General features: G+C 39.0%; 1 protein-coding gene across 2 annotated transcripts in view; it reads left to right on the top strand.

Moving 5' to 3' along the window:
- The window catches only part of ANOS1 (anosmin 1), a 90270-nt gene that overhangs the window by 34916 nt on the left and 40463 nt on the right, over positions 1 to 14891 (top strand). For both annotated transcript variants that reach the window (XM_070943249.1, XM_070943248.1), the window contains exon 3: positions 8933 to 8995. In XM_070943249.1, the coding sequence (XP_070799350.1) occupies positions 8933 to 8995 (63 nt within the window). The remainder of the gene's footprint in view (positions 1 to 8932; positions 8996 to 14891) is intronic.

Below are 14891 nucleotides of genomic sequence, written 5' to 3'. Positions count from 1 at the left end.
TTGTGAAGATCTGTTTCCTCTCTGCCATGGTTTCTTTGAGAATGGAATGATTTCACTTCTAGTATCTCATCAGTTTGCAAGCGTTTTGCATGGAGACTAGAAGCTTCTGGGGGCCAGGACTTCAGACCTCGAGATCATGGTCCCCAGAAGCTTCCTGTCTCCTCGCAAAACATTTGTAAACTGACAGGATGCTTTGAGGGAGCGAAATCTCACTGCCTCAAAGCATTCCATTGGCTTGCAAATGTTTTGCGTGGAAATTGCAAGTTTCTGGGGGCCGTGATCTTGCACGGCAGAGAGGCTGGAGAGGAGACAGCTTGCTAGATCTTCACAAAGTAAGAGATCCATCATGGCAGAATGGGGAAAAACAATTGTGGGGAACATGAAGTATCTCAGTGGGTTGGGGGAGGCCTTGGGAGGTCTTAAGCAGGTGGCCTGTTCCATCACTAGGCCTCCCATGGCCTTCCCTACCTTGATATAACTCATGTGCATTTAACGACCTATGTATTTGATTAGCGAACGCGTGGGAAAAGCAGGGAGTTTTGATGTTCATTTTATCTGATTCACTCCAACGAATCCTCAGGTTACGAATATAATTGGCAGGCTCCATTACATTCGTAACTCAAGGACTACCTGTATTGTAGTCTTTGAGGGAGCGAAATCACACTTTTTTTTTTTTTAATTTGATTTTATTATAACATATAGTGATACAATTGGTACATTTTCGGTTCATTGGTGCAATTATATACATATATACATCTACATACATTATTGCTTGTCTTTTGTTGATATTGTTTCTTGAAGCTAGATTTAATTTCGAACACTTAAAAATAATAGTGCTCAACTCTCTAAGACTAAATCTAATATTATTCATATAGATTTTGTTAATTAATTAAAATTTAATCTCTATTACCTTACCTTAATTAAGTATTTAATTATACATATTCTGACAGCCGCTAGAATTTCCTTTGCCCAGTATTGGAAAGAAAAACAAATACCACCTCAAGAACATGTTATTGGAAAAATATTGGAGTGCGCCGAAATGAACAAATTGACTTCAGAAATTAATGACAGAGAAGATTCAGAATTTTATAGCGTGTGGGACATGTGGTACGAATGGATGGGGGAAAGAAATAAAGAAATCACACTTTTATATATATAAAAGTCTCTTCAGATTTAGAATGCTTTCCCTTTATCTCTCTTTTTTGGCAGAATCTATGGGACAATTTTTATTGAAATAAAAATTTGATCTTGGATTCAGAGTCATGTGGGTGAATTTCTGCTAATCAATCATGCTTTTAAAATATTACATCTACATGACAACTCCTGAAAGGCTGCCTCAGAGATTCCAATCCATCTTTTCATAGATAGGAGTAATATGTTAAAAGTACCATCTTTAGCTTAATAATTAAAGATAATCTCTATGTAATTGCATAATAAATACTATGCTGCTTTGGAAACTAGCTTTTTCAATTGTTTCAATTATTTCTTTAAAGAAGTTGGTAAAATAATAAATTCTAAGACTAAAATCACACTGGAAAAATGTTTAAAACACTAATTGAATTTTCAATATAGCTTAGATAAATGTGATCTTATTTGATTAAGATACATGAATTTGCTGCCATAGAAGTAATCAATTTCTCACTGATTGCACATCCATTGTAATTATTTTTCACTAACTCAAAGAACATGAAAGCCAATACTTTATGTGTTCAACAGGTCTTGGACTTTTTAAGTGCAAAACATGTTTCACATGCTCAGTCTATTGACCAGACTGTCTTTTTTGAATTACAAAGTATTGCAGCTTGAAAGCTTCTTGTTAGTGAAATGCAGACTGTGAATACTAATTTTGAGTCTATGTAAATAATTAACAGTTTTACATTGAGCAACCTGTGTACTTTTTAAAAAAAGTTGGCTAGATTCCTATAAAATGTATGATAGTTATGCCAATAAATTGGGAATTACATCACACAAATAGAGTGGTTGTTAGATACAGCTTTTATTAGAGCTTAACTATTGATTATCTGATCAACTGGTTTGTTTGTAAATGTGCTTGGAATATAATTTCCTCTACAACAAAGATTTTAAAAACTGTCTTTGTCTTAATGCAAATAAGTAGACAGCTGTTACATAGTTTATCTTGTAACTGCTTTGAGTGGACTGATAAACTGAATGCAACAACTATAATAGATCCTGTCTCTGACATTGCTGAGGCAGTCAATTAAAAGCAAACATTTGTTGCTGTTTTTCTGTTCAAAAAAGACCACAATTTAATCTCTGGCATTTTCAGGTAGACTACAAGATTCCTGGCTAAAATTCTGCAGCCAGCACAGGACTAAACCAGATTAATGGACCTGTATTTGCCTTGCCACTTGCCATGATGTTCACTTTATGATCACCAAAACCTCTTGTAAAATCAGTTTGGTCACGTGTTTGACCCAATTTACTACTACCACATCACCAAGATATTTTCTAATTCACTGTGGCTAAATGCTATTCCTCCTTTGTATTATGGTCCTGTTGGATGCAATACAACTATAATTTAGAATTCTTGCTTGTCAGAAACAAGCAAATATTGCTTTTCCCATTTAGTTGTTATTGCCTGCAAGACCAGCTATGCAAATGAGGCTGGTCCATACATGATTTGTTATTATGTTAGAATCAAGATCCTTGGCTTTTTCCTGTTATTTCAAGCAATAAGTAATACCCAACAATAAATTCAATGCTATGCTGGACCATTGAAATAGGAATAAATTGTGAATTCCCCTTTAGCCTCTATATATATCTGTATCTATATATCTATATCTATATCTATATGTCTCTAAGTCTCTGTATATATCTGTATCTATATATCTAATCTATTTCTATATCTAAATTTACAGTAAAAATATTCTTACTAGAGTATAAGGGTTCGGTTTTTAATACATTGCTATTATAAAGTCAGATTATTTGATTATAAAATCAAAATACGCTATCAGTAAAATAAAGAAAAAGAAAGGAATATTCTGCACCTTCTGCCTGAATTTTCTGTGCAAATAGATGGGGTTTCACTTCATCCTATTTAACCCAATATGCATCTTTAAAATGAAATATTTTGGGTTTGGGAATGAAGACGTTTTTAAAGGACATGCTCAAAACAGGCAATAGGAAAAAAAAATCCTGTTGGAATAATTTGTCCCCTGATGTCAGGAATTAAATTTATTTCATCACCATATGAATATGGTGAATATTCTAAATATTAATGGCAATCTTAATGAAATTGCAATGAGCAACCCTAAGTCTTTACATAATCAGTCATGATTTTAAGGGGAAAAAAACCCTTTATTATCTTCTTATGGTCTCTATCATATGGACATAAATCCTGTGCTTTGTGGGACTTAGGCCATCCTTCCACAATAGCTGTTTGGCTTTTGAAGATTATATTATATATAAGAAAATTATGGTAAGTTGTTTGTAAGCTGTCTCAAAAAAGCGCCACCTAATATGTGCTAGTCTTGGCAATCTAAATGCAGAGTTCTGTGTGTGATTATAGGATTTCCATTTTCAGAAATTTCCACTTTCACAAATCAATGTGATTTGAATATCCTGTGATAACCATTCTATGATGTACCACTTATTATTTCATAGACATGTGCTATGTAATCCTAGGACATAGGTATTAGCTTTGTAGTAATAAAGAGTGCAAAGTTACTTTGGTTCCATACAATACAGTACAAGAAAGTACTATTTATGAAAACCCCAGATAATTTTTTTTTTTACAGTTTTGTTCATATTGGAGGAATTGAAGAACTTTAAGTTTGGAATCTTCTGGCAGGAAATCATGTTATCCTCATACTTGCTTTGATACGGTATAACAATAGGATTTATTAACAGTAACTAGTTTAGTGCTGAATGTGATTAGAATAAACAGCTGACCCCATTGTATAGTAAACCTTAAATAATCTGTCAGCTCACCAATGAGAAGCTAATTTGATTTGCACTTCACTTGCATTGATGTAAAGAGACCTGAATAGGCCTAATTTCTTTAATGAGGAAGATGACTTTTGAAAAGTTTCCACATCTTTCTTCCCTGTGTTTTTCATTTCTCACTACCATTTCTCCTTGGAGAACAGATGCCCATTGCCAGAATGTGATACTTAACTTGACCATCAAATAGGTCTTACAAAGAAAAGCTTTCAGTCCCTTAGTGAAACAACCACTGTATCTTATTAAAGCGTGAAATTAAAGTGAAAAGCCCTATAGCTCTTGCTATTTAGTGATGCTGAATCTGTCAACGTGGTTTGCTAGAAAGAAAGTGAAAAGCTAAAAAGAGAAGCCTGGTAATGGTTAGACAATCTTTCTCTTCCCTGTTTCTGATTGTGTGTAGTAGAAACCATGCAAAAATATTCAATTCTATTGTCTTAATTAGATTATGCATAAGAGTCTATAAAACATCTAAGAAGTTTCCTTTAATTTTTCTTCTTGCTCAATTCCAGATAAGCCAAATTTCCTTCAAACACTTCCTTCCCTCCTTCCCTTTTTCCCTCCCCTCTCTATCCTTCTTTCTCCCTTCCCTTCACTTCCCTTCCCTTCCCTTTCCTGGCAGGAGGAATGTGTTTCTGCCAGATATGGAAAGAATGAGGGAATATGATTCCAAGTTCCCAGAGACTTGTATAGACTGTCAGGAAATATTGAAAATGATGATTGTGTGACCACAGCTGACTGTGACAGTATAGCAGTTACACTGAAGTAGCAGCAGCCTGGCAGTGCAAAAGCAGCCACAGTTTTCCTAAATTTCATTACCTCAGGAGTCATATATATATGTATAAAGTTTATTGTCATTGTATGTATATACACAGTATATCCATACAACCAAATTCACATAACACCCAGAGACCAAGTCCAACACACATGACAATCCCCAGACACACCCCCACCCACCAAAAATTCCCCACCCCTAAACCACCCAAGCATCCACACAGCAGATCAACAGCTCACTGATGGTGGCCCTTTAGTTCATTCTTGAATGCAGTTATAGCTCTGGGATAAAAACTATTCAGAAGACATGTGGTCCGAGTTTTAATTGTTCTGTATCTTCTGCCAGAAGGCAACAGTCCAAAAAGATTGTAAGCAGGATGGGAAGAGTCTCTGAGAATGTTGTGCAACTTCCTCAAACAGCGAGATGCAAAGATGTCATCCAGGGCTGGTAGCTGGAGCCCGATAATATACTGGGCAGTTTTAATAATTCTCTGTAGAGCTTTTATGTCCGCTGCAGGGCTGCTCCCATACCAGGAAAGAATGCCGTATGTCAGAATACTCTCAATGGTGCTGCGATAGTAGGACAGAAGTAGATGCTGAGATAGATTTATCTTCCTGAGCATTCTCAGGAAGTACAGCCTCTTCTGTGCCTTCTTCACAAGCATGTTAACTTGTTCATAGTCCATGAGAGGTCCTCCGAGATATAAATGCCCAGAAATTTAAAACTACAAAACCCTTTCTACCTCCTCACCATTTATGTAAAATGGTAAATGTACATCTCGCTTCCTCCTGAAGTCAATTATAAATTCTTTAGTTTTTTTAGTGTTGAGTATAAGATTATTTTCTTTACATCACAGTGTCAGCCTTGTATTTCATTTCTATAAGCAGACTCATTGTTCTTATTAATGAGCCACACCAGTGTCGTGTCATCCACAAATTTAATAATTGTGTTGGTGTTATACAATGGGGTGCAGTCATGTGTATACAAGGAATAAAGGAAGGGACACAACCCTGGGGGACTCCTGTGTTTAGTATCAGAGTAGAAGAATGGTAAGATCCTATCTTTACTGACTGTGGCCTATCTGTCAGAAAATCCTTTATCCACAATTATATCTTCTGATTTATACCCAAATTGGTCATTTTAAGAAACAACCTGTTGGGTAGAATGGTGTTAAAGGCAACTATAATACACAAATAACAACCTTACATATATTCCCTGTTGTTCCAAATGATTTAATACAGTATGGATAACAATAGACATAGCATCATCAGTTGATCTATTATACCTATATGCAAATTGGTATGGGTCCAAAGCAGATGGAAGACTAACCTTAATATAGTTCAACACCAGTCTCTCAAAATATTTCTGTTTTTCTGGAATACTGACAATTTCATGACAACAGATGTTAAAGCTACTGGTCTATAGTCATTAAGAGATACCACTACTGTCTGCTTAGGGACTGGCACTATAATAGATGTTTTCAGGCAGGTAGGGATAGAGCATTGTGACAGGGATAGATTGAAAATATCCATGAACACTCCAACTAGCTCTGCAGCACGGTCCCTAACAACTCATCCCATGATTCCATCAGGCCTAGCTGCCATTCTGGAAAGCACGTCTCACATTGGAGATCTGCAGTAGAAGTGGTTGTCTATCGATGGCAGATGTTAGTGGTGTACTATCAGTGGTAGATGCTGGAATGATGGTCGTTCCTGTTTCTACCTCAAAGCGGCTGAAAAATTGATCTAGCTGCTCAGCTAAAAAATCACTATTGCCAAACAAACTAATTTTATTGGTCTTCCCCATGATTTGTTGCAGACTTTGCCATACCCGACCAGAGTCTGAGTTCTCAAAAAGATGTTCAACCCTCCGTCTGTACGTAGCTTTAGCATTCCTGATACCCTTTTTCAATTTAGCTCTTGCCTCGCTATACTGTAGCGCATCACCAGAATGGAAAGCAGCATTTCTAGCTCTTAATAAAAGACACATTTCTCTATTTATCCAGGGCTTGTTGTTAGAAAACACCTGTATTTGTCTGGTAGTAGTGACAACATCAATGCAGCTTTTGATATAAAATAGTACTGTTGAAGTGTAAATATCAATATCATCCTCCTCAAACAGTGCCCAATCAGTGCTCCTAAAGCAATCTTGTTGCTCCGATGCACTCTCTGGCCACACTTGTATTTCTCTAATCAATGGTCTAATTCTGTTGACAAGAGGTCTGTATGCTGGGATCAAGAACAGAGATATATGATCTGACTTTCCCAGGTGGGGTAAAGGCATAGTCCTGTATCCATGCATGGTGTTACTATATACCTGATCCAAGGTATTTTTCCCTCTAGTGGGACAGTCTATGTACTGATAGAACTTAGTCTTTAAATTGGCTTGATTGAAATCGCCTGCAGCCACCAGCACTCTATCAGGGTAGTCCTATTGCTGTTAGCTAATAACAGTTAAGAGGTGACTCATGGCTGTAGTCGTATTAGCATGAGGAGGTATATATACTGCAGTTATTATTACGTTAAACTCATGAGGCAGATAAAAGGGGCGGCATTTCACTGCCAAATACTCCAGACCAGGAGAACAGCGAGTGTCCATTATTTTAACATTTGTGCTGCAGTTATTATTTATGTAATCACAAATCCCCCCTCCTCTGCTCTTCCCGGAGACAATGGTTCTATCTGCTGGATATACTGAGTGTCCTTGTAATTTGATAGCCTCCCCTGGAGTGGTAGGGTCAAGCCATGTCTCTGTAAAGACCATGACACAGCAGTCCCGAATGTTTTCCTGCAGAGAGAGAGTAAATTCCAGCTCCTCAATCTTATTAAGGAGAGATCTAACATTTGAAACAAAAAGACTTGGCAGTGCAGGCTTGTGAGGATTGTCATGGGTCCTAACATTCTGTAAGTTAGCCGATTTGAGGTATCTTGGTTGGAAAGGTTCTGCCCTATGATGCACCATTTCACCTAGTTAAAGGTTCCAGACACAATAGTTTTAATAGTACTCAGATTTTTTAAAAATCTAGACCCAGGGATTATAGACATCAGTTTCATGCAAAACAGAGGATTATGAGGTTGCATTGTTACTTAATCCTTATGTTTGCATGACAAATTGTTTCTATCCCCATGGTCAACATATTTAGCCAGTCTTAACATCTAAATACAGTCGTGAAAGATTGCTTAAATGATAGTCTCAATACTTTGTAGGAAAAGACTTTCCTGTGGACATTACATAACATGGAATCATGCATGATTAAGATTTTATTACAATCAAAATCTATGGAGATTTGTGTCTGTGACTTCTAGGTTCTCAACATAGCATCTGTAGACACCAATGTCACCAACAGAAGGTCTGTTGTCATGAGCCAGGAAACATGACCCATTTCATGTGCTGCTTTTTTAGCTTTTTAAAATTTAAAATAAATGGAAAACTATTACAAATAATAAAATATAACAGAATCTAATAATAATATAAATGGGAAGTACAGTAGAGCCAAGGAATTCGTTTTTAAGAATTCTAAAACATCCCATAGGTAATTCTACTGTTTGGAAATGTGTTCACTTGCCCGGTTCCCTCTATCTCCCCTTTCCTCAAAAAGAGATATCAGTTAGGTTGCAGTCATCACAATCAAAAGTTAGAGGAGATGATGGACAGGAACCTCATCAGTTTGCCATTAAACTTTGTTATGGCCAAGGGCTAATAAATAAAGTAAACTTAGTTTGCCATTAATATTGTTTAAGCCAGGTTTTTGGACAAGGCACACATGGTAGAATCATAATTGTATTCTATTATGATTTATGAATGATAAATGCTTGATCCACAGCCACTTTAAACAGGATTGATAAACAAATATTTTAAATAAACTCATCTACTGGCACTGCAGAAAAAGAGGCTTTTCTAAATTTCTTGATATCATAAATCACTGATGAGATATTGATGATCATATTTTGGAACACGAGGAAAAGAAATAAACACTATTATAAATAAGAAATATCAAAATGGTAATTTAATTGCAGTTTTCCATGCTGAAGCCAAGTAACTATGCTGTATGTATGTATTTCAGAATACATTATATGTTCATTTTTCTGCACTAATACAGTTCTTGTTTTTTCAAAACAATGTTTTAAATTCCTATCTTGATTAAAGAAATAGGTATCTTATTTACTCTCTGATATGTTTTCAAATTATTCTTTTCAGTGTTTGGAACCTTGCAAAGAGTCCTGGGATCTGAAGAAAAATCATTGTCAAAATTTTTGCGAGGTATGTTTGTTATGAAAAAACTTCTTAGAAGTCACTTGTGTATATTTTATTCATGCTATAAGGATAAATTAACTGAAGGCCATTTAGTCTGCACAAAATGTAAGTAGCCTTGTTGGAACCTTTGCTCAAAAAAGCCAGTTGCAACTTTAGGCAGCAGTCCACATTTATATATGCAGTTCCTCAGATTTGCTGTTGACTTCTAGCTAGTCATGATTCACAATTTGGGAATCCTAATCTAAAATAGTAAATGAATTCATGTTAACTTCCTGTGACTAAAACTAATTAAAAAATAATATTTAACAGCTTTTTAACAGCTAGACCCATCAGTTTAGCCATTTCTCACACTTGCTCTGAGCTTTGTTATCCATTTAGCCTGTAAGAGCCAATGCTGGACTTATCCTCAAAAAGCAGAAACAAGTGTTTGCTTTGCCTGTGTATGTTTAATATTAGAATTGAATATGGTCTATATTAGATATATTTGCATCCTCTACCTAGTTTCCTGTGGGGCCCATGTTTTGTAAACTGCTTCTAATTTTCAAGACAATTTTGAAGTTTGCTTCCATATTTATGTGCTTAGTTATTCCATTTATATTTGTAAGATCTATAGATTTATAAACATTCCTTCTTTCATGCAAGTTATTAATATATGCCTTGAGTATAAGATGCACCTCCGTGCCTATGTCTAGTTTGATGAACAGTCATTGATGAGAGTTGAGAACCAGTCAGTGGTGAAATCCAAATTTTTTTACTGCCGGTTCTGTGGGTGTGGCTTGGTGGGCATGGCAGGGAAGGATACTGCAAAATCTCCATTCCCAACCCACTCCAGGGGAAAGATACTGCAAAATCTCCAATCCCACCCCACTCCATGGGAAGGATACTGCAAAATCCCCATTTCCTCCCCACTCCTAGTGGAAGGATATTGCAAAATCTCCATTCCCACCCCACTCTGGGACCACAGAGGTGGTATTTGCTGGTTGTCCAAACTACTCAAAATTTCCACTACTGGTTCTCCAGAACCTGTTAGAACCTGCTGGATTTCACCCCTGGATCCAGTTATGAATTCATCTAATTGTCATACTTTCTATATCACACTTCATTATTTTGTAATTATAATAACATCTAGAATAACTAATGATCCCTCTAGACTGAAGTTCCTCCTGAAATTCAAGTGGTTCCCTTCCCATTGGTATTTGGAAGAGTCTTTAGACCTCACTTTTTGCCCAGACCTTTGACAAGGATGACTGTCGCCCCTTTCTTGCTTCGTGCTTTCCTCTGGGTTTGTTTTCTTTACCATCTTCTTCTGTCTTGTGCTGTTGGGTATGCTTTTTTGTGTTGCTTTTGGTTTTTAAAAAACCAAAACCACGGGTATCATTGGGAGCCAAGCAGCATATAAATGTAGTAATTTTAATTTAATATGTAGAATGTCACTGGTTATTTTATCAACACTTTCCTAAAATGAAGATATAGTACATCAATAGCATTGCCACAGTCTTTTTGAAGAAATCAAGATCAGCATTGTTTAATCCATGTTGAGTTTTACTATCTGACATACTGTTCTCAGTTGCTACACACTGATTCTTTTTATCTGTTCTGGAAATTTCTTGGTCACTGTATTAGACTGATTATTCCCTGGATTCTTTTTCCCCACACTTTTTAAAAAAGGTAATGAAAATATTTGTTCTCATTCAATTATTTGGCCAGATCTCAGTAGTTTCTTAATTATAACATAAAGATTTCAGCCAGATCACTATATCAATAAAAATAGAGCTAGAACGGACCTTGGAGGTCATTTAGTCCAACCCCCTGTTCAAGCAGGAGACCTTATACCATTTTAGACAAGTGACTATCCAGTGATGAAGCACCCACAACTTCTGATGGCAAGCAGTTCCACTGGTAAATTGTTGTCACTGTTAGGAAGTGTCTCTTTATTTCCAGGTTGCTTCTCTCCTTGATTAGTTTCCATCCATTGTTTCTTTCCCTCTGGTGCTTTGGAAAATAAATTGACCTCCCCTCCTTCTGTTTGTGGCAACCTCTCAAATACTGGAATACTGCTATCAGGTCCACCCTAGTCCTTCTTTTCTCTAGACTAGCCAAATCCAAATCCTGCAACCGTTAAAGTTTTAGTCTCCAAGCCTTTAATCCTAGTTGCTCTTCTTTACTTTTTCACTTTTTCCAAAGTCTCAATTTCTTTTTTGTAATGTGGAAACCAAAATTGGATGCAGTATTCCAGATATGGCCTTACAAAGGGCTTATAAAGCAGTACTAAATGCTTCACGTGGTTTTGATTCTATGCCTCTGTTTATACGACCAAGAATTGTATTAGCTTTTTTGGCTGCTGCTGCACACTGCTGACTCATGTTTAAGTGATCATCCACTAGGATTCCAAGGTCTTTTTCACAGTTACTTCTTTTTGAGCCAGGTTTTGCCTAATCTGTACTTTGCCTTTGTTTTTTCATGCCTTGGTTTAAAACTTTGTTATCTCCTGTGCGCTGCTTGGAGAGTCCAAGCAATGGGTTCAAGTTTAGCCTGGTTGGCCAGAGACTGAGTTGAATTTGCCTAGTCACGCCTCTTTCTCCCATGAGTCTTCAGTGTTTCAACTCAGTCGGCCTAAAGAGACTTGCTTTAAATTTCTCTGTCTTAGAAAAATTATTTAAAATACTCTGCCAGCCACAGAAAGAAGCCTCTTTCTCCCTTTTCTCTTTAAAATTACCACCAACAGCCTGAGGTGTTTTCCAGCTGCAGCTGGGAGCTCCATGGAGCTAATTAGCTCCGGAGCTAATCTCTTGCCTCAGGGACCTCTCCTAATTGCCGCCATTAACAGCACAGCGGAGGCAATCCTTTTAAAGGCAAATTTGACTCCTAGCAGCCTTTAAAGGCAAATTTGGCTTCTAGCAGCTCAAAAACGGAGCAAAAGCCTCAAACTTTTCAGAAACCTTCAAGGGATCTTAATTAGCAGTCCTTGTTTATTGGAAACACAGCAAGGAGCCACGTGGTTTTGGCGATCGGGCCTAGCATTGCTGGCTGATTTACTGCTATTGCCTTTATGGTTTGGGGATTGTTGTGTCTCTCCCGCACCATTGATTACTGTTGCCTTTCTCTCATAGCGTTATTAGAGCTGGTCATTGATCAGTCTCACGCTTAATACCTAACAGCAGTGGAAAATTGGCACCATATTTACAACTACTGGAGTGAGGAATAATATCATTATTATAATCATTGTCCTAGTAAGATCCTCTGATTGAATTGCCTTTTTTTGCTTGTCATTCTAAGATGGCGGATCGCAGCTCCTCTCACTCCAAAAGTACTGCATCCCATTCCTCTGCTTCTAAGAGAGCTAAGTTTTCAGATCACAGCCTGGGTCTTCCACCAGATCCAAGGCCCCTTCTTCCACAGCTGTTGATAAGGATGCAGAAAGAAGGCAAAAAGCCTTAGAGAAACAATTTGCAAAGGCAAAAAAGCAGGCAGAAGCCTCCTCAGGCCTAGGCCTTGTCATTGTTCACCCAGAGCCTAATATCCCTCCAATTCAGGATACACCTCCTTCTGCTTCAAACGAAGATAGATTGAATTGGTCTCCAGATATTACCACAGATCCTCCAACTGAATTAATTGAGAGTGCTATGGAGGTTATTCCCATATCAGAACAGGACTCATCTGATCAGGGAGTCATTCCAGTACCTAGGAGGTCAGCTCCCTCAGCTACTTTCACCCCTACAGCGGCGGGGCTCCGCCCTAAGGTAAGCCAGGTAAGCAGAGTTCTTTCCCAGGAACTCTGCCAGATGTTAGCTCAGACCATTGCCCAGGGCATTGACTCTGCCCTGCTTAGAAGGGGCTTTCCTGCTCCCAACTCAACTGGTACCACTCCCAATGTACACCAGGCCCACCAGAATAGGGTTTATTCCCAGGCCCTTCACTCGCCTCATGATTCTCAGAGCAGTGAATGGTCTTATGCTGGGGAGGAGGAAGAATTCGCATATCATGATCTTTCTGAGGATGAAGGCAGATCTCCAGACAAACCAGCCTTCCCTGGCCTTTTCAACCCTAGCATGTTCAAGACCTTGTTATACAAGGCCAAAACCACGGCCAATCTAGGGGTTGTGGCTGGGGCATCTGACCGCTCGGCTGAGCAGGATCCCCATGCTCGATTATTTACAGAACCGGCCACTACCCAGGACGCTGTTCCTTCTCCCAGATTATTCATAGACATTATTAAGAAGCAATGGCTTCAACCTGGGTCCTTGTCTAATCCCAGCGGATTAGACAAAAAGATGTACACTGTAGAACAGGAGGTAGAGGACTTGCTTAAGTTGCCTACAATAGATACTCCCTTAGCCAATCTAGCATCTTCCAATATTCTCCCCTCAGACTCTGCAGAAGGGCTGAAGACCGAGGATAGGAAAACTGAGATGTCAGTTTGTAAGACACATCAAGCAGCTGCCTGGGCGATCAGATCAGCCACGGCAGCTTCCTTCTTTAATAGAACCTCCCTCCTGTGGCTGCGCCAAATGCAGGCAAGAGCTCCCCAGGGAGATGTCAGGTTACACCAGGACATCAACAAGTTAATTGCTGCAGCAGAATACTCTGCTGATGCAACCCTTAATGCGGCTAAGTTCGCTTCCAGGACCCTGGCCTCTAATGTAACTTCCAGACGATTATTACGGCTTCGCCATTGGCAAGCCAATATGAAATCCAAATGGAAATTGGCGTCTGCTCCTTTTCAGGGCAATAATCTTTTTGGTGATGTTTTAGATCCCATTTTGGTAGAGACCAAGGATAAAAGGAAGGTACTTCCCCTGTCTCACAGGAGGACAGACAGGAGATATTCTCCATATCATCGCAGGCAGTCCTTTCGTGGGGCGGAAGGCAGTTACTCCGCCCCAACCTATCAGAGGACTTACCCTCCAACTTCAGACCGATCCCAAGATAGGGACTCAGTTCAGGGACAGGTCTAGACAACCCAGTCTAGGAGACCCTTTCGAGGGGCCGGCGGTAGACCTTACCGTAGGTCCAAATGACTCCCAGTCACACGTTCCCATTGGAGGCCGCCTCTTGAGGTTCTCAGCCCAATGGGAGCTCATCACAACCGATGCCTGGGCTCTGCAAACCGTCTGGCTCGGTCTCACATTGGAGTTTTCATCCCTTCCTCCAAGGAGATTCATCTCTTGCACTCTTCCCAGGGATGCCACCAGGAGGTCTCTGATGGAAGCTGAGATCCTTCATCTACTCTCCATCCAGGCAATAGAACCGGTGCCTGTCTTGCAGAAGGGTCTCGGTTTCTACTCGATCCTCTTTCTGGTCCCCAAGAAATCGGGGGATTGCAGGGGAATACTAGATCTAAAAAGACTCAACAAACACATCAAATACAAGAGATTCAAGATGCAATCCTTAACCTCTATTCTAAATTGCATCAGACAGGGGGATCTGCTTACATCCATAGATCTAAAGGAAGCCTACCTGCACATACCAATTCGGATTTCACACAGAAAATATCTCAGATTCTGTTACGCAGGGCAACACTTCCAAAACAGGGCCCTTCCATTCAGCCTGTCCTCTGCCCCCAGGACATTCACAAAGCTCCTGGACGTGGTGGCAGCCCATCTGCGGGCTCGCCCAATCAGGCTTCAATGTTACCTAGACGACATTTTGATTTAATCTTCATCCATCAGGCAGGCGAGACAGGATTTGTCAGAGATTATTCAACTTCACGGGTTTTCAATAAATCTAGAAAAGAGCCAGTTAATTCCATCCCATTCTATCCATCATTTAGGTGCCCGGATAGACACAGTCAGTTGCCAGGTTTTTCTATCACCAGAACGTCTAGTCAGCATACGGGCCTTGATACATCGGGTCAGGGAAGCCAGGTCTGTCTCCCTCGCAGTATTGTCCCAGTTACTAGGGA

The sequence above is a fragment of the Pituophis catenifer genome, unplaced genomic scaffold, assembly GCF_029215685.1.
Source record: "Pituophis catenifer annectens isolate HBS135680 unplaced genomic scaffold, rPitCat1.0.hap2 SCAF_4, whole genome shotgun sequence".
Classification (NCBI taxonomy): Eukaryota; Metazoa; Chordata; class Lepidosauria; order Squamata; family Colubridae; genus Pituophis; species Pituophis catenifer.
Note: the sequence above shows the minus strand (reverse complement) of the source record. Positions and strands in the feature narration are given on the sequence as shown.